Here is a 27,939-nt window from a genome sequence, read left to right as displayed (position 1 = left end):
AACGTAGCTTGTTTTCAACTTCACTTAATTGGGGTTTTCTCATATTGTCATAGGGTGAGAGTCACATCTGCCATAATACATACGTGCACTATGTATCCATATTTATGATGGTAAATTTGTTATTTAAACAAATATTCTACAAAGATTTTTTTTTTAATTAATTCAGCGAATCTATCCAGACCTGGATTGAAAACGTCGTTGGTAGGCGCTGTTCGGAGGAGCAAACGGGTCACGGCTTATACTAAACCAAGCAGCCCAAGAATCGGCTCTACGCAGAGACGTAATGACGCAAGATGTGTTTACGACACGATGCTTATGATTGGCTGATCCAACAAAGCCGGTAGTTCAGTGCTGTTCGACGTAAACAAAACTGTTCGCTGGTAAACCACTATACAAAACGTGACCTAGTTAAGCCGAGATATCAAGAAGGAAGGGCTGATTCAAGTGTTATACTGTCTGATGTTCCATGTCTGCAACAAGGTCAGTGAAGTTAGTCAAAATTATTTTTCTCTTCTAAAATAAGCACTTTAGATTTCAGCATTTTGTTCCGTACTATTGAGGTAGTGTCTTTTAGAATGATTAAGAGATCGTCGTGTTGTTTTTGAGTTGGTCTGGAATAAATGCATTTAGTTGATATTTCTTTACAGCCCTTGTGCTCATTGCGTCAGTCTGGTCCAATCATTTTTACAAAGATCCCCCAGACAGTTTCATGAACAGTCATTGTTTATGCAGTGTTAAAAACTATATAACGCACAGTGTGTAGGAGGTTTAAATTTGAGTATATTTTTATTTTGCGTTTAGTGCAAAATCAAAAAGGGCGTCTTCCTCATTGGTGTCCTTAGCCAGTGATGTCGTAAGTTTATGGGTATTTCATGTCTTTGTCAACTAAACTGAAAAAAGGAGCCGCAAGTTCTCTTTAGATTTCCGTGAGTTGACGGACAGGTTTGAGACATTTACTGCTTAGCTAAGCAGAGAGACCTACAGCTACTGTTGGTACGTTGAGATTGAGGAGCCCACTGGCTCTGACTTAATCCTTATAACCTTAAGTTGTCCAGTTCAGCTCTTTCATTTTAATTTGTGTGTGATTTTGTGTCTATGTAGTGTTTCTGCATTATTTTATGGAGAATAATTGTCAAAAACTTATGAAATAATGACAAACATGGACATTTCATTGTAATAGGATGTACAGTTTTACACGTCATACCTTTTGCCTTATTAGATTTGTACTGAATTAGTGTTCCTGGAGATTTAATATATTTATCATTGAATGCCATGTAACTCAAGCTGTGCTCTCACAATAATATATTTTAGTCACACTGGTCCAGCTTCCTCACTACACATATTGTTGCCACCTCCAAGGTGGCAACAATACCACTTATACTAATTTTACATGACTTTGCCTGCACTTGATGATGCATCTCAATTGAATCACAATGTGCTTCTCTGTTCATGAAACTTTTGAAAGTCCTATTTTTGTGCAGTTTGTACACTTAAATTTGTGAAATAAATAAATTAGGCTGTGTTGTTATCATATTTTATCACGATAATGTATCTCAGCACCTTCCACTTACCAAAGCTGTTAGGTTGTCATACTGAATTATAGGGTTACCTTAAGAAAAGCATTTTCCTTACTGTTAGAGACAACCTCATACAAGCGTTTGAAGATGTTGAACCCATGCAATCTCTATGGGTGATATTATTAAATAGCCTAAAAATATTGATGTGAGTTAGCGTTTACATGGTTTTATCTTTACAAGATTTTAAGTTAGAAAATCTGAACACAAGATCATTACGTAATTCTAACTTTTGTTCAATCTTTGTAAAAAACGGTTATGCCAGAAAAAGAGAACTGAGATGAATCCCACTTACGTAAACAAGATGGGCTAAGTTCCTGTTTATAAGTGTATTCTAGTTATGCTCTGACCTTTCAGCTAGGATTTGTGTTATACGTATATCTAAGGAGACAGTTTCTTCTAAGGAAATTGTCTAATGAGACTCAAAGTTATTTCTACAGAGACTAAATGGAATATTTTTGAAAAGTTTATAACTTTTTGTGTGTTGGTGTGGTTTTAATTTTGCATGACTCATATTGATTGAGTTTAATTTCCCATTTTGTTGTAGGTCAGCCATGAGACTCCACTTCCCTCTTCTGGTCTGCCTGGCAGCAGCTATGTCCTCTGCTGTTGTTACTTCACCAATGTAGGAACAAACAGATAAGAAATGATTAATTGTGCTCATCTGTCAATATTTTTTGTTACTTTCTGTTCACATTTGCAGTAACTGTTTCTCAATAAATGTGAGCTGTGATCATTTGAACTAAATAATATTGGAAAGAAGCTTAGAACTGTCTGCATTTCAGCAAATTATGGACCAAAGTGATCCTGACACAGCAGTGGCCCAAAACCTTCTGTTCTGTGAGTTCCTGTCTGTCTTTATCTATTGACTTGGTTTGTTAGCACTTGTCATTTTAAATATAGGATGACAGAGTATGTTCAGTAGTTTTATCATTTATTGACTATGTACAGCATTTGTTTTCTTACTCGTCAACGAGATAATTCTTTATGACTTTAGGGAAAATGTGTGTCAAATGCAAGACTTGCTCTCACTAAAAAGACAAATAATATAAAATTAAGACATTTTATTTTTGACTTGGGTGTTTATCTGCTGTAAATTTCAACTATTTACAACAAATGTCATCTCAAGACACCTTATAAGACATACATGACTCATATAGATTTTGACACCACTAAGTGATTTGGAGGACCAGAAAAATATGTTTAGACAGAGCAAAACTCCAGTGTGTGAGATATTAATGGAGTTGTCAACAATACTTAATTTTAAATTGATCATAATTCTGTATTGCATGTTCTATATCTCCAACTACAATAAAATAAATATTGTGTGTAAGTTGCTTGTATGCTGACCTTTCAATCTAGGATTCATCTCAGCCATTTATTTAGTTTGAAGAGGATTTCATTCACTGTCACTTAAAGAGGAGTATGATCAATAAACTAAAGTCATGGGTAGAGTTAATGCTGTTTTCTAGCGAGTCTTGGGCATCGTCGTGTTAAACAATGGTGCCCACTTATCCGTTTGGGGAAATCTAATCCAGGTGTTTTCCTTATAACACCATGTGATACAAAACCACAAGACTACTTGTCAGCAGTGCGGTTTAACATCGTTCACATGCAAGTTACAGCATGACTGGCACGTCTCGTTTTTAGGCTTATTGACGGCACTTTTTCTGCTTATTGTGCAGTTAGGTTTTCTATTATGTTGTGATTGAGTCTAGTGATAAAATCAGACACAAACCTAAGCAAATTTGATATGTCAGCAGCGGTGTACTTGTGGTGTAATCTGAAACTTGATCAGTTTCAGATTGTGCTTTGGCTCGTGGGGTGCTTTTGAGTTCAAGAGGAAGGATGTTTAGTGCCGTTTAGCTGGGCCTCTCAGAGATTTATGTTGCTGCACTGGCATAGGATGACATTTGTTGATAAATATACATCACACAGGAATACGTGCAATCGAGTTTAATTTCTTATTCTTGATTCAGTGAAAATGATTAGTTACATATACAGTATAATGATTTAGCTCTTACCGGAGTACACATTAAAAAAACATAAAATATTAATATTTGTTTATCACATTTCAGACGGAGCATTGCCAACTCAATGTTAGTTACTGGACACTGCATGGACTGTGGTAAGTGTCTGGGTTTTAGTCTTCAATATCTCCTTCATGTGTTCTTGACAAGTCCTTTTACCTTTGGGAGATGAGATGTAAACAATCATGCAGCCTGTGTTTTCCACTCTAACAAAGCAACCCAGTTTGAAACAATATCTCATACAAGCAATAGGGATGTAAAGGTATATGTTTTTTGTATAGAACTGTATAGATTTAAATTCATAGATTCAGTGTCATCAAAAGGAAACCCCTGAAAAAGATCTCTTCATTTTGCTAAGTTTGTATGTAATTTTTCTCTGTATTCTCTCTGTGTTCCAGGCCTGATAAAGGGGAATTCTGTAATTCTTCCTGGCATTTCAACGCTACTGAAATAGAGGTATAGCACTTCTCCTAACAGTTTTTATAACACTGCAAACGTACAGAGCTAGGATAACCCAGGAATAAAACATTTCCTTTGACTATTAAGATATTGGTTGTGTAATACTGAAGCTATTTCGAAAAGGTGAATTAATTAATATTTTACTCCCTTTGCGACTCAAAATGAACATTGTTTTAATGTATAAAGTAAATCTTTTTTGGTGTGTTTTTCCTCAGGACCTGATCCCAGACATGAAGAAGGTTTGGCCAGACCTGCTCAGCCCTTCTTCTTTTCACTTCTGGTATGTCTGAAACATGCTGACTTTAAGTCAGCATGTTTTTAATGAAAAAAGTTGTTTTTTGGGGCCTAGTTTTGGTTATAACTTATCAAACTATCATTATGCTAATTTAACACATTTATTCTTTTTATTACTACTATTAGATCATTACTCCTAGAAGTCATTCAAAAATAATAAAAGGGAACATTTCACTGCATTTGTTAACATCTAGATACTTTCAGTTGCTGATTTTAAATCAAACCCTAGGTTCTTGAGGTTGTGTTCATTTAATATTGCTTTAATATATAATATTATTGATTTTACATTTGTAAAACTGGGTTATTGGCAGTGGAGTTCCATATCGTCTCATTTATGGTAATACCGGTGAATCTTTTTGACACCGGTGGAAAAAATTTATACATCAAATGATGACGTCATTTAACTTGGCCCGACCTGTACAGTGCGAGGCGCTATGTACTACTGCTTCTTGTAGTCGTTTGACAACCGCTATTAAAATAAAAAGGAAGCTGATCAGCTGGTTCACAGTGTGGGCTGAACTGAATTTCACAGAATTGGCTGATATATGCAAGAAGGGAGAAATATACCGTAGTGTTTTGGTCGCTGCAGCTCCCGTATCCGCCATTACCTTGTTCCGCGGAGCTCCTCGCCACACAAACAGAATGAACCGGTCACTGTCAGCCATGGCGAAAAAACTTTCTGAAACACTGAAGTCTTCCTAAATTAATAACTCGAAGCTCAGCACAAGGCACAGGACCATGATATACATGAAACAGAATATTTCCTGTCTGTGTTGACCCGGTTGCGTGCACGCGCAAGGATACCACGGCTGCTCTGGAACATAGAGAAGAAGCTAGCTAGCTTTAGCTAGTCACATCCGCCAAGTATTGAACATTTAAATAAATCAGTGGAAGCGAGAGTTGAATGTGCTTATCGCTCTGTGTCCCGAGCCACAATTCTTATAGGAAAAAAATAATAATATTTGCTCATTGTTGGTAAAGCAAACCAAACGGCGCTGCGGGAGGGGTAGAGAGAGGGGTGGGGGGAGCTGTAGTTGCGGAACAAAAAAGTTAAAACCCAACACACTGACAGGAAGTTATTACTGCAATGGAGATGTCCTAGACAGGCGGAATAAATGAAATTTCCGTGCCGAATCATTAGGAAGTGAGCACAAGCTTTTAGTTTTTGCATGGATTTTTTTACGAGACATATTTTGGTGTCTAACATTTGTAAAAAGAAGGTTTTATTTATGTAACAAGATTATTAGTTTTGCACATATTCGAATGCTTAAAAAGTATGATGGGGGACACTTTAAAATCTTGTAAAACCGTTTTGTTGATCAACAGCAGTTTGTTTCATTTTTGTATTTACTGCAATCTGGAGTTAGATTTAGTTTTATGAGATGAAACCAAATTGATTAGAAAAGTGTTTTGTTCTTAAAATGTCCGTATTATTGTCAAAACTGAAGAAAGAGAGATAAATAATGTCTGGAAAAATTTTATAGAATTAACTTTCAGTTGATCTGCATGTTTTAGTTTTTAGTTTATCAGTTAAATGAATTTCCTTTTGCAACAGGAAGTACGAGTGGTCTAAACATGGAACATGTGCAGCAGAAGCTGATTCGCTGAACAGTCAACACAAGTATTTCAGCAAGGCACTGGAATTGTATCAGAAGGTGGATTTGAACAGGTAATGTTGGTTACACATTCTTTCACACACACCTGCATAGACATACCTGCCTCACACGCAGGCTTTGTCATTTTGAACATTTCTGTATCTAGATCTTTGTACTGTGGTGAGTTATAGGAATTATGTTTACTCTCCATGTTTGTTGCCCGGCGTTTCACCTATTTCATGTTTCTTTCGGTAAAACCCAACATCAGTTTAAGTGAAGATCTGTAATGTTTTATTGCAGCATGCTGCAGAAGGCTAACATTATCCCCTCTGACGAATACTACACTGTAAGTTTATCTATTGCACTGGATTTATGAAACTACATTCTGTCACAGCAGTAATAATATTTCTGTGACTTTTGCAGTTTTCAGATATTGAGCAAGCAATGGAAAACTTCTATGGCGTGAAACCCAAGATCCAATGTTTGCATCCATCAACGGTATAAACAGCTTTTGTTCTTAAAACAGTTCAACTTATTTATATTTCCTTGTTTGTAAAGTTTATGGAACTTGTATTAGACAATAATTATGTTTACTGTTTTTTCTTTTTGTTTGTTGACAGAACTCTGAGCCCCAGACTTTGGGACAGATTGAGATCTGTTTTGATGCTGACTTCACTCTGCATGACTGTGAGAAACACTTTGCCACTAATACTCTTTCAAGAGGACAGTGGGACCAAAACAAATCATCTGGACTCAGTGTGTGTTCTCCTGACATACCAGTTTATTACCCACCTAATTCTTAAATGCAAACATGTTCAAACTGGGGAGCTGTTGCTCACTAAAAATCTCCTTTTACCTTTTTATGGACAAAAATAGTTCGTTTTTGTTTGTAAATGGATCGTAATTTAGCATGTACACTAATAAGCAACCCATTTCACCCTGTTTAGTATCCCATTTAACAATTTTGAGTTTCTGTCAGGTTTACAAATATAATTAGTAGCACATTTTGAGCAATGCTTGAATTCAAGTTGGCTTAAACCACAATGCTGTTTGCATATACAGCAAAAAATGAAAAACACTCGTGGAAACTAAAATGTTCAGTTTAGTACAGTCAGTTTTTGTGTCCTATTTACAGAGGAAATCCCTTATACTGAACATGTTTTTAAGGATTTATTAGGTTTACTTGATGATGGACTTTATTTGTTTATGAGAATTCAGGTCTGATCCCATGAAGACACTGATAATTACACAAAAATATAAAGTTGTGTTTTACTAGCCGCTTTATATTGCAGGATACTGTGGGAAATATAACACTCCATAGACTGAGCTAATGGGATCATATAGATGTTGAAGAAAAATAGCCCAAGCTTAGAGCCTTGAGGTACTCCACATGGGATTTTTGCTTGCCCTGATTTATTATCACCAAATGTCACAAAGTAGTTCAAGTCTGCCGAAGAGGATCACACTTGTTTTGCACTGTAACAGACAATCTTGCTCTCTTTGCCATTCTGTCAGTGAGAATTTTATGATCCCTTGTTTTGAACACCTACATCCAGTAAAACCAAAACAGAGGCTTTGTGATTTGTCGTTGTTAAAACGCGTCCCATTCAAATTCTGTTGTGTATTTTTTCTTATTTTGTTAACTGGAATCGTCTTGATCCAGGGCAATTTGCAAGGTTTTACTTTGTCCTGGGGGGATGGAAATGGCCTTTACTTTAAAGTGCCTTACTTTGTTAACTTCTTTGTCATTTATTTGACCTTTCTGATAATTGTTCTGCCTCTTTTTGAATTTTTGCCAAGTATATGAAATGATACTCTAGAATGTTAAATAAACATGGAGCGCCTGTGATGAGATTTATTCATGAACAGTGATTATTTTTAATCACCTGTTACCTCAGGTTATGTTTATGTGTAGCAAACTGATTGCTTGATGTTAAATAATATCTTCTGCTGTCAAATGTCCTAAAATTAGCAATTGCACAATGCTGTACGTTCTTATTTTTAATATGAATAAATCTATCCTTTTGATTCTCACTGGTGTCATCAACTCTTTTGTTTTATACAATGTTTTTTTTTTAAAATGCAGAATGAATAGGAATGCAATTTACTGGGATCACAATGTAAGACAATTTGACAAAATTATGTAACGGTGTTAACAGTTTTTTTTTTTTCTTTCAGCAGCGTGATCCAGCATAGATGCACTGGTATATTTGAGGCTGTCTGTCTCACAGTCTGGCTGTGGGGTATAAATATTAATGTTGTGATCTCCTTACAGAGCCTTAATCCCACTAGGACAAAGACATCAGTCCATAATCCTGAATCTCCGCCCACAGCAGAGCACAGCAGATTGACTGAACACATTTGATTACATTTTCCAATAGTCCTAAAATGCCCCCAAAAGACTGTGTACCTGATGTGATCAAAGCCTGACCCAGATTCAGCCAAACATGTGAAAACCGCACTGTGACTTCTGTGTCCTGGACTTTGAAGTGTTTGCCGCCCTGTCCGAGAGTTTGAGGTGAACTTTAGAGAAATTTAACCTTAACTCAGCTGCAGACAGTTAACCCCAGATGCAGTCCTCATTTACCCCCGCCAGCTCCCATCAACGTGGACTCACTGCCATGTATCACTGCTTCTTTCTGAGGTTATGTAACACTGCAGCCCTGCAAAAGCTGCTGATGTGACAGATTCAAATTCCAACACAAACGCACACATGCTTAGTGATCAGAACAGATCATGCTGTTCCCCTTGTGACTGCTGGCCTCATTTGTGTCATCATTATTGGCTGCTGTGCTCGGCATTTTATGTTGAATTCTAACGCCGCCGTATTTTCGCATTTTGACATGTTGCCGTCTTCGTTACAAAAACGCGCTTTCTAAATCTGTGAGTGCGGATGCTGCAAAGGAGAAAAGGCAGCCAGGGAGAGGTTGCAGGTTTGCACCATGTGACCTCACCAGCTGTTGCTGTGTGCTGTTGGGAAAGACACGAGGTGAAAGGGAGGGGAGACAAATGGGGAGGGGTCGGTGAGCTTCCCTGTGGCGCACAATGTGACTGGTGACAATCCCTTGTTTCGCAAAAAGGGTGGGAGAGAGAGAGAGAGGGGAGAGCGGAAGATGAACACAAACATGCACAGGTAGAGATGTGAGAAGGGAGCTGCACGCACTCCTCTCCTGATTCAGCGGAACGGATTTATTCGTCACCTCTACCCCCTGCAGCCTTTTACGCAGCGAGCCTGCTGCAAAACACGGAGGGCAATCCTAAACCAAGCAGCAGTCATCAATCCGCTGCGTGGATTAACAGCTCCGTTACAACTCGCTTTCAGTTGCTGGGTTCCCGCCGAAGCCGAGATCCACCAGCGGAGAGCGCAGAGGATGGAGACGCCACAGAGCGACCGCTGCATTGAGGATGCGCCAACAGGGAAACTGCGGGACAAATAGAGAAAGAAGAGCCGTGTGTTACTGCGCGTCTTTCTCGGGGAGCCCCCCTCCTCCTACGGGGAGATGTTCATCATTATGGGATAGATGCGCGGGTCTGATCGTTGCCATGGATACAAGCACGCGTAAATTTACAGTGCGGAGATGGTTTTCCATCTACCTGAAGAACAAAGCAGCGCGGAACAAGAACAGCGCCGGGTTCTGTCAGCTGGAGGTTAGTCGTGATGTCAGCTGGGTGTTTTTTTTTTGTTTTTTTTTTTATACGTCTGATCAGACACGAGAGGCATGCACGTGTTAAAGCAGCTGCATCACTATTGGGATGTGTGTTGGGTGTGTGTGTGTGTGTTTGTGTGTATGTGTGGAGCTGGACAGGCAATATCCCAAAACATAAACACAGACAGCTGACTCACAGCTCACTGGTGTGAGAAATGTTGCAGAATTATCCAGAAAGCAGTGCTAGTTTTTGCCCTTCTCTCTGTCTGCCAAGAACCAAAGCCTGAGGCCCACAGGAGATGTGTTTTTGGCAGAGAGAGGGTGTGTGAGGCCGGGTGTAGGACACACTGTCATACAGGGAAACACAAAGCAGAGGCAGGCAGGTTGGTCAATACATGGATCTAGACAGATTGATTCAGTTGACAGCCTCAGCAGTGGAGTTCTATTTATAACCCAAACACACCAGCAGGGTCACAGTGTGAGATGTCCAGCTCACCTGCCTACACGCCTGAGCTATAAACGCAGTAAAACATTCTCCAAGACCTCCTGTTGTGAATGCTGCTAGATCAGCTCGAGTGACCATTTGATTATTGTTTGAGTGGCTGTCTAGCTCTCTGGATGATAGTAGCTGCCCTCCATAGTGACAAATATTCACAAACATTAAACTTTACATTTTGTCACAAACTGAAAGTATTTTATTGAGGGTTTTTTTTTAGCGATCAACTGTTCAATTACATGAGATCAAAACTGAACTTTGAAGTTTCCATGCAAAATGCGTGTGTGAATGCTTTTCTTTAGCAAGCAAAGGGGAACTTGATCAGAGTTTATGGAAAGACGGAGAGAGTCCTGAATGGAAATCTGTTGAACGCTGCAAAACACTTGAGATTGCCACAGAGGTTTGCATTGTACACCACTGTCCTCCTTTATTCGGAATACTCCTAAACATGATACAGTTAAACAGCTTTCTTACAGAAGTCATCTGTTACTATGTGATGGAAAACTAACACTACACATCACTACTGAAACACCTTTCTCCCAACATAGGGGTGGGAGTATCTGCTGCAACTACAAGCTATAATGCTGCAAGTAAAGCAAGTAAACTTGTTAGAGACTGCTAAATATTTATAACTGAGGTGGAAGGAGGTTCATCACCTAGGAGACACCAAACACACAGGTTCAATGAAATGGTTTAAATCGCAGCATCTTTGAATATTAAAATGGAATTGAATAATGAAGCTAGTTTAGAATCTGTGCCAAAGTAGTTGCTTCTCTCTGACTGCTTTCTAGCCAAACTATTGAATTATTATGGCATAGTCTGGTAGACGTTTACATGCGCTGAATGACTTTTATATAAACTTATTTGAGACAGAGGTGTTATTAGTGCTTCCTGTTGCTTTTTTGTTATAGGGTATGGTGTTGGAGTATAGGGAAAATCTGCATAGGCTTCATGTTCAATCTGGTATTTTTTTTCCGTTGACTCATGCCTTAAAACTAATATGATGAAAATCTTCATGTATCACAGAAGCACTGCATGTCAAACTTAATGAATGCTAGTTGAGAATAAATAGCAAGCTGAACACCAAGCTAACATTAGGCGGCCTTCCTGTTTTCTTTGTGCTGACAAATATCCCAATGGAGATATAAAGAATTAAAAAAAATAGTCATACTCAAAATTGCCTTAAATCTACATTCTACATTTTGAGCTGCATGTTACCCTTCCTATGCATTTCAGGGGAATCCAAAAGGAAATCCATTTGGATTTACCAACTGCTACCTCAGTAAATATTTTTCTGATGAATGTTTGGTCTCAGATTTAATATATTGTAAAATGAGAGTGAAGTTTAGTTTATAGTGAAGATCTATAAAGAGATCTGTGTATTACAGATCTCTTTATAGAGAACTAGAGAACAATGCTAGATTGCTTTGGGGCAAGACTACCATTAACAAAACGCTAGAAGCATTTTTAGTGTCCAGAATCAAATTCATTCCCTGTTTGTGCTTGTCCAGTTTCAATAAATCAATTGACTAAGAGCTGGATGTTTGGCTTAAAAGCTGCTGTGCCTCCTGGGTAATCGCGCACTCTAACGCTTACATGAATATTCTTTTTGGAAACACGTCTGTTTCCCTTTTAAAAACTGTGCAGCTTATAGACGTTAAATATGGTTTTCTATTTTTTCTGTCAGAAGATATTCTTATGAATTTGACACAGATGTGTCTCATTGAAACACCTGGCTTGACCTCTTGTATTGGTCTGCTAAAAATGTGAATTAAGTTTAACGATCGAATATAAAACATGTTAAGGAGCTGTTTAACCAAATTCATTTCATGCAAGATTTATTACGTCCCTGACAAAGTCCTTATGGTGATTTATTGAACTTGCAACAAGTTTACTGTTGCAAGCTTGTGAGTTACAACAGAAGTAATTTATTGTAATGTATTATCACGCAAGCAACAAACAAACACATTTTTTAAATGAGTTTTTAAATGAGTGCTTACTTGAGTTCATAATCCTATCTGGAACAAATAGCTTTATCTTAAAATTAATATGATCTGTCATTAGCAAAGTATACTTAAATTTCAGCAAATGTCTGGAAAGATGCAATTTTTTTAAGTCAGTAGCGAAGAAATAAGTCTTAAAACCTACTGAAACAGTAAGTTTTAAGACTTAATTTTAAAAAAATGTCCCATGTTTTTTAAAATTAATTAAAAAACATGGGACATTTGTAATAATTTCTTAAGTGATTGCATTTATTTGTATTTTGTATTTGTATGTAACATGATGCATAGTTTTGGTTACTGGAGATTATTACAGTAAATGATGTTTGTTCTGTCAGAGCATAACTAAACCCAGCACAAAGATAGCACTAGAGTAATTTGCTGTCCTGGCAGAAACTGATCTCACAGTTTTATTTTCTGCTTCATTGGAGATTTAAGCATTACTCTTGTTAGTAATTAGCATGAGAATGGTTATTATTCCTGTAGTAAACTGCAGTATGTTTATTGCAGCACATTATTCGACCTCAGATGACAATAGAAAATTGGTTGTCTCAGCAACAGATGTGTAAAATGTTGCCGAGCCCCTGGCAGTCAAGCCTTGGCTACTGGGGATTAGCAGGGCAGAGACCCAAAGAGCCAACAGAAGGCATCCTCGAAGTTGGCCCACCACCAGCAGGGAAAAGAGTTGATGTTGTGTTCAATGTAAGCTAGTTGGCAGGCAAAATTTTATTACAATTAGGTATTTGGGAGAGAAAAGTGCTGAGAAAACCATATTTGCTCCTCATAGATTTCTTCTGGCTTTGCTTGATTGCCACTCCTAAATGTTTCATATCATCAAACAAATTGTAATATTGGGCAAAGATAACCAGAGTAAATATAAAAAGTAGTTTTAAAATTATTAATTCATTCATAAAGTTAAATAGGCTATCTAAACCCATCTGGGCCTTTGTGAAAAAAGTAATTGTCCCAATTTTAAATAAGGATTTAACTATAATTGATTTTTTTTTTTAGAAAGCTGAGCTCAGTTTCCCATTTCAGACCCAGGCGTGTTTGTTACCTGATCAGCAGATATAATAAATCATTTAAATAGACCCCTTCTGACTGCTGAAAAAAAAGGAAAAGTAGGGGAACAAGGGCTGAGCCTTTCCAAGAGAGGCTGGTCAACCAAAATGATTCTAAGAGCGCAGTGACGATTAGTGCAGAAGGTCAACACAACCCAGAACAACATCTAAACCTCTGCAGACCTCACTTGTCCCAGTTACTTTTGAAGTGTGTCATGTCACATCTTACCTAAAACCAACATGGCATTTTAGACACAGACCAACGTCAAACCTGTGAGGGTTCAGAATGCTTTGCATATGAATCATCTCCAGGCATCAGTACCTGATCTAAAGCTCATTTAGACTTTGATTCTGCAGGATGACAATGATCTACTTCACAGAAGCAAGGGCGAGAAGCCTCAGAATAATGAAAAAAATTGAAATGATAATTAATAACTTGGGCCTTTTCTGTATCCATTTAGTTTAGAGTTTTCCCTCTTTCTGTCTTGTCAAGCGTCAATCAGGTTGTACAAACACAACTTTTGAATGAATAAGCAAAGTGCAAATGATGATATCTGCATGTCTTTTCTCAGGACGACAGTGTACTTAAAGAGATTGACATCAGCCACCATGTTAAGGAAGGCTGTGAAAAAGCAGACCCGTCTCAGTTCCAGTTATTGAAGGTCCTCGGACAAGGATCCTACGGAAAGGTACCAAAACACAATACAGTAGCTGCTGCCTGGAAACAGGAAAAATGTGAAGTTCTAGGAAGAGAAAGTGATTTTGCCTAATGTATCATGATCCCTGGATCATGATACATTAGACAAAATCACTTTGTCTAAGGCATTTTGAAGGTAATTAATAAAAGTAGCTTAATGTGTGTCAAATGTTCATATTTGGAGTGTGATGCTCACTGCAGTGGAATTGCCACCATATGGACAAAAAAGTGGACAATTGAAAAAGAACTACCATTAGAGAAACTATGAACATTAATTTTGAAAAAGATTACAAAGTGGGTTAGATTAAAATAAAACATTCTTTCTCTTTCCATGTCAAAACATGAAAAATTAATTAAACAAAACACATGCAACAGAGAGAAAAAGGGGTTATGATCTTACTTTTGACTGGAGTGTGAGTGTGCTTGTACGTGTTTGTTTATTCACCAGCAAGTCATCTGCTAATGATAAGCCTCCCATTTCCAATTATCTGTAGATTAGCTCCCTTGACAACAGCTTCATAGACCACTAAGCTTATCTAAATGAATAGAAGAACACAGACTCACTTGATTAGAGGTCTGCATTAGCCAAACATTCAACCCTGGCAGTCATTGGCAGGCGGATGCTGTTTACAAAGCTGTGAGCAGACAATTGAGGTCGAGTCTCAGTGTGGCCTGGATTGCCTGCTTACATGGCTCAGTGTACTGCTGTCCTTTGACAGACCTTGTTTAAATCATAGCTGTTGCGGCTCCAAGACAGCAATTTGCATTTCTGTTTGCAAAACGCGATGGAAGCAAATGACCTTCAGGTTTGTAACCTACAACTTTTAGGCTAATGTAGATTATATTTCAATTAACTTTCTGGCAGCAGCTTTGATTTTTATGATAAATAATTGCTATATTCATCTTTTATGAACTGTTAGAAACAGTATGACTACCACAAGGTAACTTGTAACATGTGCTGCTTATTTCTAGGTGTTCCTGGTTAGAAAGATCAGAGGAGTGGACAGAGGACAGCTCTACGCCATGAAGGTCCTGAAAAAAGCCACTCTAAAAGGTGATACACTGAAACTCAATGAGTGAACACACATATAAGCTGTATAGAAACATCAGCTCTTAAAGGTCTTGGTTTGTCTATTCACATATAATTTAAAATAACAACTTACATATTTATTTTGTCGCATGGCTAGGGCATTATATGTACTGCATTACAAAGAGTCTCTATTATGGAGGTGCTAATATACCAAGATTAAAAGAGGTTTTTGGTGTAAATTATTTTATTTATATGGCTGTTTGATTTCTAAATTTACATGCCCTACATTCAAGGGATTTGGTGTAAAACAGGTTAGTTTGTACTCTTACTGAGAAAAACATTTTTTAACATCTGCTGGGATTAACATGAACCAGAGTGAAGCAGGTTCAGATGTCATGTGCTAATCTAGAGTTTCCGCACAAGATTTAATCCTCTTTACCCACACCCTGGAACTGGAAGAATCACAATCTCATCCTGTCAAACGACAGAGATGCTGGAGTATGGAGGTTTTCTTAATTTGCACAGGAGCAAGTTCACTTTACAGTTTCCAGTTAGGAAGATTCTTGGTTTTTGTACCATGTTCAACTACATACAGAAATCTGTCAACTATGTAAAAAGTTATCAGGACACGGATGTAAATATTTAGAACTATTTGCTGCATGTTGAAGAGTAAAATGAGTTTCTGTTGTTTCTGATTTTAGTTCTGCAACTCCGTAGCAATATGGAAGCTCCGTCATTGTATTTTGTGCTACTTCAGTATTCAGAAGCTTTTTACTAGGCTTTTGGAGCAGAATGTCTGCTTTAGCACCGGGGACTTTTTCTTTCATCACAGAGGCATTCTGTAAATTGAATTATGTGCCTCAGCGTTCATTTGATGTACAAGACCTCCCCAGATTTTTTTGCTTTTTTATCTCTTTGGGAGAATGTCTCAGCAACTTGAGCATAATGATATTGATAGAAAACAAACACATTTTTCAGTCTTTATTGTGAGTTTTCAGTTTTGTTTCGCTGTCTTTAAGTAATCCATATTTTCTGATTTAAAACTTAAACATTTTTTCATCCCAATTATGTCATGTTAACATTCTGTTTTTGTGATTTTGAAAATCAGCCAACATTTTTGTGACATTAAATGCCATTGAATCAATTAAGTATTTAGTAATATTAAAGAATTTATAGATGTTTACAAGTCAATTAATGGCATTATTTGCTGTTTTTAGTGCGGGATCGAGTCCGATCAAAGATGGAAAGAGACATTCTGGCAGAAGTTAATCACCCTTTTATTGTTAAACTCCACTATGGTAAGTTGAATATTGTACTTCTGCAGCTTTACTTTTTTGCATTTGCTAGAGAAATAATTTAAAACCTAAATATTATGCATAGTGGGAAGAAAATGTGTCTATCATAGTTTTGCACAGGGGCAAATACTTAATACACACTTTCATTTAGGAGGGACATACAGTGGCATCTCAATAAGTCAGAATAATCAAAACACTTTGCTAATTTAGCGACTCAATTTAAAAACAGTAAATCATATGATGTATAGATAGATATGTATTTCTACTAATCTACCTAATCCTCAAAATTAAGTAGAATTCTATCTTAATACCAAAATGTCAGTGTACTGAGAAGAATATCAATGTATTGTATAGTACATGCACACAATATTTGTCAGGAAACCTGAGATTATTCCATCTGACTCACATATGTTTTCAAACTCTAATTTTGGCTGCTGTGAGATCTCAGTGGATAATTTGAGTCATCAGGGATGCTAAAAGTAAAATAATTCAGAAAATATTCGGATTCATATTCATTCTCTTCATGAGAAAACAAAGTTGTCTTTTATCCATTAAACACTTTAGCACAGTACAACATTCAGAGAACTATACACTACAATCATTTCTTAAGACCACATCCTCAAAATGAAAGAGAGTGTAATAAATTTACAATAACACAAGCTCAATGTGTGTTGTAAAACTTGTACATCTGTGTTTGTGTTTAGCCTTTCAGACAGAAGGGAAGCTCTATTTGATCCTGGACTTCCTTAGAGGCGGAGATCTTTTCACTCGCCTATCCAAGGAGGTGGGTTTGCAATCAGTTTCCTGAAATGGACAAACAAAAATTACCAATAAACATAACATCTATTTGAAATTACTTAGGTTTAATTTTGGGAGTGTTTTCAGATAACACCTTCAGTTTTTGAGGTCAAAAACTTTTCACTTTTCTTGCTGCAGTTATAAACCATTTTGGGTTAAATATGCGGCTTTTATAACCTAAAACCAGGAGCAATTATCGGAGTGTGATAAAAGAACAAATAAGTGTATTAAAATGTTACAAAGTCAACCTAATGGCACTGGAGCAATTCACTTTTCTTGCCACTTTAGGTCATTATTTAACACGTCTAATTTATTTATTTTTTACTTCTACCCCAATGAACTGTTACTATATATTCTTTATTTGCTTACAGGTAATGTTTACAGAGGAGGATGTGAAGTTTTACCTTGCTGAGTTGGCCCTGGCCCTGGACCACCTACACAGTCTGGGGATAATCTACAGAGACCTTAAGCCTGAAAAGTACGTAACATGCACTATAAAAGCTTAATTTCAGATGGATGTTTATTTAACTAAATCTTAGTGTTGTTTGTCTTTTTCATCAGTATTCTCCTGGATGAGGAGGGACACATAAAGATCACAGGTCAGAATATATACAGCTGCAAACAATCTTTAATCTTTGAATGTTTTTTTCTTTCTTTTCTTTCCATATTTGTCTTATATTTGTCTATGTTTCCGCTCAGACTTTGGACTGAGTAAGGAAGCCATTGACCATGATAAACGAGCATACTCTTTCTGTGGGACCATTGAGTACATGGCTCCTGAGGTGGTAAACAGGAGAGGACACACACAAAGTGCTGACTGGTGGTCCTTTGGAGTCCTGATGGTGAGAATTATTCATTTCAACATACGAATATGAGTAACGAGAGTATATGTTTGGTTTCACTACCTCAGATTGAAGTACATTTGTTGCTTGTGTGGAATGATAATAGACTTCAAACAACTTGCATACAGTAGGACAGACTTTCGTCAGTAGTAATGTAGAACTGGTCTGACTTCCTCATTTCAGTTTCCTGCTACAGTGAAAGTGCTCGGTTCCAAAAGTGTTGCAAAAGGATTCACACTTTTCATCGTGTTTTGGGGACATTGTAAACACAAATATTTACTTTATTAGGATTTTTATTTGATAGACCAACACAAAGGTTTTCACAATTAAAATTCAGTAAAATGCATTTTAAACATGCATTGTATTTGTGACCCCCCCCTCAACCAATTGCCTTATAGGTGGAATGTTATGCAAAAGTGACTTTTGTTTTGAGTAACTGTTAAATCTAGTCAACCAGTGTGTAAGTCACTTTTAAAATAAATAGTTGTTTTGTGATGTTTTATTAAAGAACATTGCCAAACAGAATCTTGAAGCCCAAGGAGCAGACCAAGCAAGACACAAGGTGACAGACGAGGTTCAACTTGGAGTGGGAAAATGACACCTAACATGCAGCCAGAACTAAAATTGAATAGTTTAGATTAAAACATAATTGTGTGTGAGAATGATCTGGACAAAGCAGCACTCAAAAGCTGGTTTTCACAGACATCCTCAGTTAAAAACGAGCCCGTCTATCCATCCGTCCATCCTTTCGTCCATCCTCCCCAGCTGCCTACTTAACCATTTTCACGCAGAACAAAGAAGTGTTTTCAGACATATCATCCATCACTCATGTGTTTAATTTGGGTTAAAGTGTTTGCAGACTGTTTGGTTAGCGACGGATAACTTGCGACCATAATTAAGGGCTGTGAACTGTAGCTCAACAGAGAAATTGACAGACTTGCCTTTTGGCTGAACTCTCTCTTCACAACACAGAGTCGAAACGTTTCTACGCCCCAAACCCCCCTGTCAATCTCCCACTCGTATGCCCTCATGAATCTGAAAAATACTTTGAGGTCTCTTCCATTTTGAGACAGAAGTTTGCTTCTAACCTGGAGTTGACAGTCTATTCTTTTCCAGAGAAGAACAACAGCCTCAGACAAAGAATTGTTGTTGTTTTCCAACTATTTCAGGTTCTTGTGAAAGTGTCTCTGGAATGTCTTTGCTTGATGAACCCAAGAGGACATATTAAAAAAAATATTATGATCTTATTTATCTAGTGGTTCTTTTCGTTAAACATTCTTCCAGGAAATCCGTAGTAAAACATTTTGTGGAGCTGGTTCTGTGGATCTTGATTTCATACAGTAACAGTGGGTCATTTTCAAGGTTTAATAAATGTCAAATTCAGTTTAACATTTAACAATAGCAACCACACTTACAATGAACCCCCAGAAAGCCGCATGCAGTCTTCGTTTTTATTAGATGAGTTACATGTTCTGACAGTTTTTGTTCTGTTTTCCAGTTTGAAATGTTGACTGGATCTTTGCCGTTCCAAGGAAAAGATCGGAAGGAAACAATGGCGCTAATTTTAAAGTAAGAACAAAATCTTTTCACATCTTCTGTCTCTTAAACTTGCTTAAACCTTTTTATTGAATAATTTTCAATTAACCTTGGGCAAAATTAATTCTATTCTAAAACAATTCAGTGTTTATTGACATTTAGTTGGTTTCTTCCTCACTGGGTCCTGTAATTGGATGTTAGGCCCTGTTCTTATATTTAATGCTTAGCATTTTCTCTGTCATCTGTATGTTGCTGTATTGATTCTGCTTGTTAATATGCTAACCGTTTACATTTGTGTCTTGTCTCTTCAGGGCAAAGCTTGGAATGCCACAGTTCCTCAGCCCTGAAGTGCAGAGTTTATTGAGAGCACTCTTCAAGAGGAATCCTGCCAATCGTCTAGGTCTGGCTGTTCAAAAGCTTTGTGCATAATTGATCTGTTAACACTAACGTGATGCATTAGTTTTGATTGTGTTTCAACCTATTTAAAAGATTAAATATCTGTTTGTCAATCTGTGTGGCTGACAGGAGCCGGACCAGAAGGAGTGGAAGAAATTAAAAGACACCGCTTCTTTGCATCGATTGACTGGAATGTAAGTAAATTAGATTTACCACATTTTTATGCGATACAATACATGCCAACAACAAAGATGTTCTGTTATGTTCAAATGGTGTGAACGTAGTCAAAATGAAGTAAAAATTAGTAAGTGAGAACTCTCTACCAGCAACTTTTTTGTGACTCGTACTACAAAGCCTTGCGCTCAGAGAGTTTGCTCGTGTCCATATGATCTTGTCTTGAAAATTACCTGTGCTGTCAACATGAGGCGTTGACATCCTTTGCTTTGATCTGCACTGCTTGAAAAGGATCGTTCTCTCCTTGCTCTGACCGAGATTCTCTTCAAGTAGTCTAATTAACCATGCTGCATCAAAACCAGAGATGCGGCACGGATAAGATTGTCTTTGGACTATTTTGCATCTACTAGGGAGTAACATCAGAGCTGAAACTCACCGAGTAGCTTTACAATTTTGCATATAAGAAATGCAAAGCACTTTTTAACCGCACAGGTACTGTGCTGTGAATCAGTACCAGTCCTCTTACAGATTTTAAATCATAAAGTAAATTCTAATATCACAAATTAATATAGCAACTAATCACCCCTTGTTAAATCAGGAATTAACTGTGATTAACTACAGTTTATTTGTAAATTTCACTATCCACAACCAGTCCTGATTTATAATTGAATCAAGAAATAACTTAATCTGAACCTAACTTTTAACGTCAAGTAGGTCAAATTGTAAAAATAGCAACACATTATGTTCCAATTAAAAAAAAAAAATAAAGAAAAATAAAGAAGAGCCAAACATTGTCATGGATATATGTTAATGGATCTATTTTTAAAATTGGAGCTGGTACCAAATAACTACTGCTTGTTGAGTTATTGTCTCAACAAGCAGTAAATTGTGTCTAAATATCCTCTGATTTATAATGAAAGCCGTTTTCTTACCTTAGCAAAATAAATCTGTCTTGTTTTTGTCCTACTACATTAAAATCATTTAACTAACTTGTGCAATGGAAATCCACCATTACAGACATGAGTTCTTATCCATCTAGCTTTGGCAATTGTGATGCTGCATTTTCTACACAATCCACAATATTCTGCTTCCAGCATTTACTAATCTCTCTTCTTGTTATTCCTTTCTGGTCATTACCCTCACTACCTTTCAGCCACATTTCCCCCCTGTTTTCAGACAGTTTTGGCCAAAATATGAGACTTTTATTTTTTTCTCCACACCATTCAAATAAATCATCACTATCAGAGAGAGTGGTGTACCTGTTATTGTTTGTGATTATTAAATCTGTCTTAAAATTTTCATTTTTTTTTAGACTTACTTCCATAACTCTATAAAGCAGATACAGCCTGTAGCCTGAAGAATATGAAATGCAGTGAGCTGCATCCCCACCTTAATACAGCTTTGTAGTATTAGTGGGATGTGTCAGGTATCTATTTTTACCCCAATGAGCCCAGACATGTAGACTCAACAGATGTTGCACTAGTGACACCTAAAGGCCATAATCCGTAATAACAGTGTGCAGTTTTCAACAGGCAGGATAATAAATGTGGGCTCTCTTTTTGTAGTATTAGATATTTAGAGTTTTGTAGATTACTTTAATGTATAATGCTCCAATTACATTTCAACATCACTGTGTTTCTGTTAAGTTAGTTCATGTTCTTCTTGACGATTGTTCTGTGGTTTACCCCATCTATCTTTACATCAACTCAGACCCTGTTGAAAGAAAACCAGCCCATGGGGGAAACCCACCACTATGTTTCCCCTCTCTCTTTGGTAACTGTGTGGAGTTACCAAAGACACATTGAATTAATGTTATCTTTACCCAGGCTGAGCTTAGGTGGATGAGCGCGTCTTGGTTGGTGTGCAGCTGTACCTCTTTTCATTTTCAGATGGAGGATTCAGTATTACTCTGTGGAAGGTTCTAAGCTTTGGACATTGTTTTATAACCTGTCTCTTCTCTTTAGTCATCATAATGCTGTTTGTAATGTAACCCAAGAAATGTCTGAGGCCTGTGTAGAGCCGTTGAATTCATAAAGATTAAATTAAACACAGTCTGTTTACAAATTGACATTTGAAAGCAGTTTGTTCCCCTGGATTTTATTTAGGAAAATCAAAGAAAAGGACGGTTTACAAAGAAGTTGAAGGGATGTAAATACTTCAGTGTGCAGGACACTGTGAGACAGTTATGAACAACTTAGCATAAAGGTGGAATATAATTTATTTTCTTCCAAAACAGCTCCATCTGCTTACAGTAATGAGCTGCAGTCATAGTACGTCACATCGTTATGTTTCTGTCTTTAGTAAAGCTGACGTAACGTTGCTGTTGTCTGGCTCTATAGAAGCTGTACAGGAAAGAGATGAGGCCTCCATTCAAACCGACTGTCGGAAGACCTGAAGACACTTTCCATTTTGATCCCGAGTTCACCTCCAGAACACCGACAGGTAACTCAGACCCACGCATGAACACGCAGAGGCGGCAACATACTCAAAACAAAACAATTCCACTTTCATTTTGATTCAGCTCTTGTCACACGCATATATACAACGATAAAATAGACATACAGATAGATTTAGCACAGCTTGGGAATCACTGTGTTTTGTCCTATCTCCAGATTCTCCAGGGATTCCTCCAAGTGCAAACACACATCAGCTGTTTCGTGGTTTCAGCTTTGTGGCCACTAATCAAACTCAAGAGGCCACTGTTGCTCCTGTCGTTCCTTCCCGGCAAGAAGTGAACATTAACCCCATAGCGCAAGTATGCAACGTGTAGCAAAGCGGTTTATACTTAATTTTACATATATGATTATATGTGATGGTAACGGACAGGTTGTCTGATATTTTTTACTTAAAATGAATAATAATAAATGACATGATGATCTCCAACAGCACATCCGCAGCGACGTGGCTTTCAAAGATACGTATGAACTGAAGGAAGAAGTCGAACAGTCAGGACCCTTTCTCCGCAAAAGATGCCTGCACAGAATTACTGCTGTGGAGTATTCAGTGAAGGTAGGAGAAATTGTTCATGTGAACTTTTCACTGGGCTTTAGGAATGCGGAGGATAGTTTGTTTTGGCTAAAAACAGGAAAACTAGCTCAAAATGTCCTGTTTTCATGTTCTAAAAAAAAAAAAACACACAACTGCTTGCCGCAATGTAATTTATGAAAACATTACTTTTAGAAAAGTGTCTTTTATTCAGTCCTCGGTTCATCGATGAAACATGTCATGAAAATGTTGAAACCACTTACAAAATCTCTGGCATTTCCATTCCATCCGTTTGATGCATTTTTAAAAGTACCAAATAAAATATATCCCCATTATATTAAATAGCCGTATGTTTGTGCAGTTTATAACAAACTCTGTGTTTCTGTTTATTAAATCAGATTATTGACAGAGCCAAAAAAGATCCATCAGAGGAGATTGAAATCCTTTTACGATATGGACAGCATCCAAATATAATTACCCTGAGAGATGTAAGTAAAAACAAAAACATGCTGAAAAGATAAAACGACAAGCTGAGCTGCAGATTCTTTAAATTTTCTGAATATTAATCTGACCTGTTTTTTTGTTGTTTTCATCTTAAATACGAATGTCCTCTCCCCCCCACATGTAGGTCTTTGACGATGGCCAATGTGTTTTCTTGGTTCTTGACGTAATGCGAGGAAATGAGCTCCTGGACAAAGTTCTGAGGCTGCCAGATTTCACAGAGAGGGATGCATCAGACATTATCTGCACACTGACCAAGACTGTAGAGTATCTACACTCCCAGGGGGTAAAGATGGCCTGTTGTGAAACAATTATCAAAATTATTACTGTGCAAATTACAGTACCTCCCACAGTTATTGGCATGACTGGTGAAGATTTTCACAAAAAAAGAAATTGCTCTTTCACTGTGTTAGCAAATCACACTCTAAAACATTTATAAAATCCACCTTTTTTTTTCATTCAATTGTAGTATCAGACTTTTAATTTCAAATTTTTTACTTTCTTTTTCCCTGGGGTATAAAAATGTCTCTCGTCTCAATTCATCAGGCTTGCTGATAATTGTGGAAAGTGCTGTGCTTATACCATAAAGTTATTGCATCATCAGAAATATTAGTATCTCCAAGCACACCAAAAGAGCACGCAGGCTTGTTGATGATCAGCTTTGTTCCAGGTTGTTCACCGAGACCTGAAGCCCAGCAACATTCGCTATGCCGATGAGGCTGGACTCCCAGAATCCATCAGGATATGCGACTTTGGTTTTGCCAAACAGCTCCGTGCTGAAAATGGCTTACTGATGACTCCATGCTACACAGCCACGTTCATGGCTCCTGAGGTACCGCTGCTACTGATCGGCGCTGTAAAACGTCTGCCATTTCCCAGACATTCAAACACACGAGAAAACAAAAGTGCTTAATGTGTATTTTGTGTGTTTAGGTTTTAAGGAAACAGGGTTACGATGCAGCCTGTGACATCTGGAGCCTGGGTATCCTCCTGTACACAATGATAGCTGGGTAAGTGTAAAGTTTAAAAACAAGAAAACTGCTGTCAGCGTCTAAAAATACAATTTATTGGTCTATTGTCAACGCAGCATTAAGCTTGTGCAATGTCATGTTTCCTTGCCCATAATCCCTCTGCTGCAGTCCTATAAATAACCTCCCCTGGAACAAAAGCAGTACAGACAATAAGGGAGAAGGTCAACCTGAGGACGATTCTCATTTCATCCCTTTTCCCGTTGACCTTCGATGTTCTCTGTTAGAGCTTTATAGCGTCTACAAACTGTATATATATATTTACATATTTTCCAAAGTGCTATAAATAGTTTACTGCTTTTTTTTTTTTACTGATTTACCACATTATTGAGTAACTATGGAATCCTCAATCTTGTTCAGTTTCAGCCCATTTGCCAGCAGCCCTAATGACACCGCAGAGGAGATCCTGGCTCAGATTGGAAGTGGGAAAGTTGTCATCACAGGAGGGAACTGGGACTTGGTGTCTGAAGCTGCCAAGGTTACATCTTAATGTTCTCTGACATGTATTTAAAAAAAAGAAGTCTTTCTTTTGTTAAGATACTGATGCTGTCAAGCTGTTCTAATATAACCTGTGTGTTATCTGTTCATGTTTAACAGGACATTGTGATAAAGATGCTCCATGTGGATCCTCACCAGCGTCTTACTGCCCCACAGGTAGGATGCTTTGTTAAAATAAACTCACCAACAATGAACTGTTAAAAAAATGCATAATACTTTTATTTATTTACTACAATTTTAATAAGTTTATTTTACTTGCAATCAGAGCAGTATGCTGCACTTACTGCGCGTTGCCAGTGGTTTATGATGTTCTTTCTCAATGTTGTCATTCTAATTGTTATTAAATAAGGATCGAATGTGGATTATGGGTTTTACTGCGATGCTCTTTAGGTTCTTCGGCACCCGTGGATTGTAGAGAAAGAGCAGCTTTCTGACAGACCTCTCGCCAGGCAGGATGCTCTCACTGTCAAGGTCAGACCCTTTCTGCATGTCATTCTGTATCTATATGTAACTGCCTCATTATAAGCTAACCACCAACATTTAATTCTCCTGCATGTGTGACTAGAAAAGACTAATATTTAGTAAAATGTAAGTGTTATTAGATCAAAAAGATGCTGAACTGATAAGCCAGTCTGAGCTTTTTGTTTGTTAGCTGTTAGCTGGCAATTAAAGAAAATTGATTTTGAGAAGGAAATACTATAATACTACAATTATTGTTGTATGTGCGTGTGTGCGTGTGTGTGTGTATGTGCGTGTGTGCGTGTGTGTGTGTGTCCTTTATTATATTATCATCACACACCTCATGACATACAACAATTTGACTCCAGAATCCACTAGATGGCACTTTTCCCACTTACTTGGATTGTTGGACAGACCATCTAATTGCATTGTCCTTTATGTCCCGCCAGGGGGCGCTGTTTGCCACATATTCTGCTCTGAAGCGATGCGCTCCTGCTCCAGTCCTGGAACCAGTGCAGTCCTCCAGTCTGGCTCAGCGAAGGGGGTTGAAGAAGCTGGGCAGTTCAAGTGTCACTTCGGAACCTAAAGAAAAGGAATAACTTTAATACTGGAAACGAAAGGCTGAAGGGGAACTTAATGAAGACCTGCATCGAAAAGAGACTCACTCACTTTCTGACAAGCACAAAATGATGCCTAATTAACACTAAAGTGGCATCAAGATTAACTTGGTTCTCAGTGCAATTTCCAAACTGTATCAAAATGAGCTAATTTTACACTGTGACATAACACTTATTATGCATGTCTTCATACAGAACTTTTCTCTATGATCGCAATAAAGTGGCTTTAGTGGAGAATTAAATTTTAACATGCAGATGCCTTCATAGATCCTTTGGATCTTTCTGACCTGTCTTGTAGCCATTTCATACATAATTCAGAAAAACAGCCCCTTTCATGGAGTAAGCCCCCCATTCAATTACAATATACATGTACTCATTTGAGTCCGAGCAAACCTAAAGGAGAGGTTGTCAAGGAGGGAATACTTTTGTGCAATAAACACTGTGCAATACACCCAGCTTAACTGGAACTGCCTTGGGTTACACGTAACTTCAAATAAGAAGAATAGACTGGGAAATAAAAATGAAAATCACTTTTTGGTGCCACAAAAAACACAGAGTAGACAATTCTTTCAAGATTTTTTTTTTTAGCTTATATTTTGACTCAATGTGGCACTCATTATAGCAATACTTTTCTTCCATTCTTTTGGGAGTTTTGCATGAAAATGTAAAAAAACCCAAAAAAAACCCGACTTGTGAATATCCTTAGAGAAGTAGTTCTGAGGTAACTATGGCACTGACTTTTATTTTCATAATGTATGCTTCATAGTTGTGTTAGTGCATATATACGTATATATATTGATGTCTCCATAATTTTGGCATTTGACTCTTTGAGATGTTTTGCCGTTAAATGTATCCCAGATCTATTTTATTGAGCCAGCAGAGAGTAGGTATAAGAATGAGTGGGTCAAAGTTACTGTGCCACACTGTAAACCCATTTCTGTCTGCAAACACTTCGGTTAAAAACAACACATTGTTCAATTAACACTGATTATGAGAATACATTGTCCTGTTTGACCTCTGCCAAGGCTAGCAATAGGCTTGTTTTTTCATTACACTGTCAGAGCCGTAATATTTGAGAACACTTGTCCTAAATGTTTTGTTTATTCTGTTTATTGCTGCAGTCCTGGTTGCATCTGTTAAGATGAGGAGCAGAAGACATAAGGCGAGACCATAAAACGGCTTATAAAATGCAGACGTTAGTGGCACTTTTTGCCAGCGGAAATGAAAACTATAATTTTTCACAAACATTATTAGACGCTAAAACCTAGAAAAGCAAATATGGTAAATAAAATCAATGGTAGCACATTGTGTTAATCCTACTGTATGTTCTCAAATGCATAAGCTATTGCTTTACATGTCTGTAACAAATTTAGGTGGGACCGATGCAATACTTTAGGTTGTACAATAGCTGCTTTAGATTTTGTGCAATATGCCCCATGTTGGAGGTGAAGCTGTACATATTGTTTGCTAATCCGGTTGTACATACTGTCATGCAAATTCAATACCGAAGAGGTTAAAGTGGGTGTATGTATGCCAAGCTGTACTACGACATGCAGCCAGAAGGACTGTAAATTTTGTGTTTGCATTTCTAAGGAAACTGTAAATATAATGAGATGTTGTTCATCCGTTGCTATAGACTGCACTGACTGTCTACACTTGGTCAGACATTGAGATGACTGGCTAAAAAGGCCAAAGTTTTTCCAAATAAACTATACGAATAACAATGTAAATAGTTAAATGAAAAGTCTGTTCATTTACATAGACAGTCCACTGTTTCATTTCTTAGTGCTGCACAGAAAAAAAAAAAAAACAGGCTTAGTTCAATTTTATCTGAAGGTAAAAAGCTTAGAAGATGCATTCAAGCTTGTTGCAGTGAAACTGAGAGATCAGTTATAGCTATGTTTTACAGGGTTATATCACCATTAAA

The 27,939-nt window shown here is 37.5% G+C and overlaps 2 protein-coding genes across 2 annotated transcripts; both read left to right on the top strand.

The window, feature by feature from the left end:
* The first annotated feature begins 324 nt into the window (after window positions 1–324).
* Window positions 325–7,986, top strand: rnaset2 (ribonuclease T2). Its single transcript, XM_008405864.3, has 10 exons — window positions 325–480; window positions 2,122–2,199; window positions 2,360–2,414; window positions 3,653–3,702; window positions 4,003–4,060; window positions 4,279–4,343; window positions 5,913–6,026; window positions 6,253–6,298; window positions 6,376–6,450; window positions 6,573–7,986. The coding sequence occupies exons 1-10, from the start codon at window positions 467–469 to the stop codon at window positions 6,753–6,755; spliced, it is 738 nt and encodes a 245-aa protein (XP_008404086.1). The 5' UTR covers window positions 325–466; the 3' UTR covers window positions 6,756–7,986.
* Window positions 7,987–8,959: 973 nt separating this feature from the next.
* Window positions 8,960–27,742, top strand: LOC103462855 (ribosomal protein S6 kinase alpha-2). The gene is made up of 22 exons (XM_008405865.3): window positions 8,960–9,600; window positions 13,729–13,845; window positions 14,826–14,907; window positions 16,101–16,181; window positions 16,883–16,962; window positions 17,348–17,454; window positions 17,538–17,575; window positions 17,676–17,818; window positions 19,317–19,387; window positions 19,666–19,754; window positions 19,880–19,944; window positions 22,264–22,366; window positions 22,537–22,679; window positions 22,811–22,933; window positions 23,308–23,397; window positions 23,538–23,696; window positions 24,081–24,242; window positions 24,344–24,420; window positions 24,799–24,916; window positions 25,036–25,092; window positions 25,327–25,407; window positions 25,845–27,742. Exons 1-22 carry the CDS (start codon window positions 9,358–9,360, stop codon window positions 25,992–25,994), a joined length of 2,379 nt encoding a protein of 792 aa, XP_008404087.2. The 5' UTR covers window positions 8,960–9,357; the 3' UTR covers window positions 25,995–27,742.
* The last annotated feature ends 197 nt before the right edge of the window (window positions 27,743–27,939 follow it).

This window comes from Poecilia reticulata, chromosome 3 (assembly GCF_904066995.2).
Source record: "Poecilia reticulata chromosome 3, P_reticulata-male-v2, whole genome shotgun sequence".
Lineage (NCBI taxonomy): Eukaryota > Metazoa > Chordata > Actinopteri > Cyprinodontiformes > Poeciliidae > Poecilia > Poecilia reticulata.
Note: the sequence above shows the minus strand (reverse complement) of the source record. Positions and strands in the feature narration are given on the sequence as shown.

Bases quoted from the DNA above. Each gene is read 5' to 3' on its own strand.
- rnaset2 (XM_008405864.3), top strand. The intron at 4,344-5,912 runs GTATGTCTGAAA...CTTTTGCAACAG, and splicing joins CCTTCTTCTTTTCACTTCTG to GAAGTACGAGTGGTCTAAAC. The intron at 6,451-6,572 runs GTATAAACAGCT...GTTTGTTGACAG, and splicing joins AATGTTTGCATCCATCAACG to AACTCTGAGCCCCAGACTTT.
- LOC103462855 (XM_008405865.3), top strand. From the start codon at position 9,358: ATGCGCCAACAGGGAAACTGCGGGACAAATAGAGAAAGAAGAGCCGTG. The intron at 23,398-23,537 runs GTAAGTAAAAAC...CCCCACATGTAG, and splicing joins ATATAATTACCCTGAGAGAT to GTCTTTGACGATGGCCAATG. The intron at 24,421-24,798 runs GTAAGTGTAAAG...AATCTTGTTCAG, and splicing joins CTGTACACAATGATAGCTGG to TTTCAGCCCATTTGCCAGCA.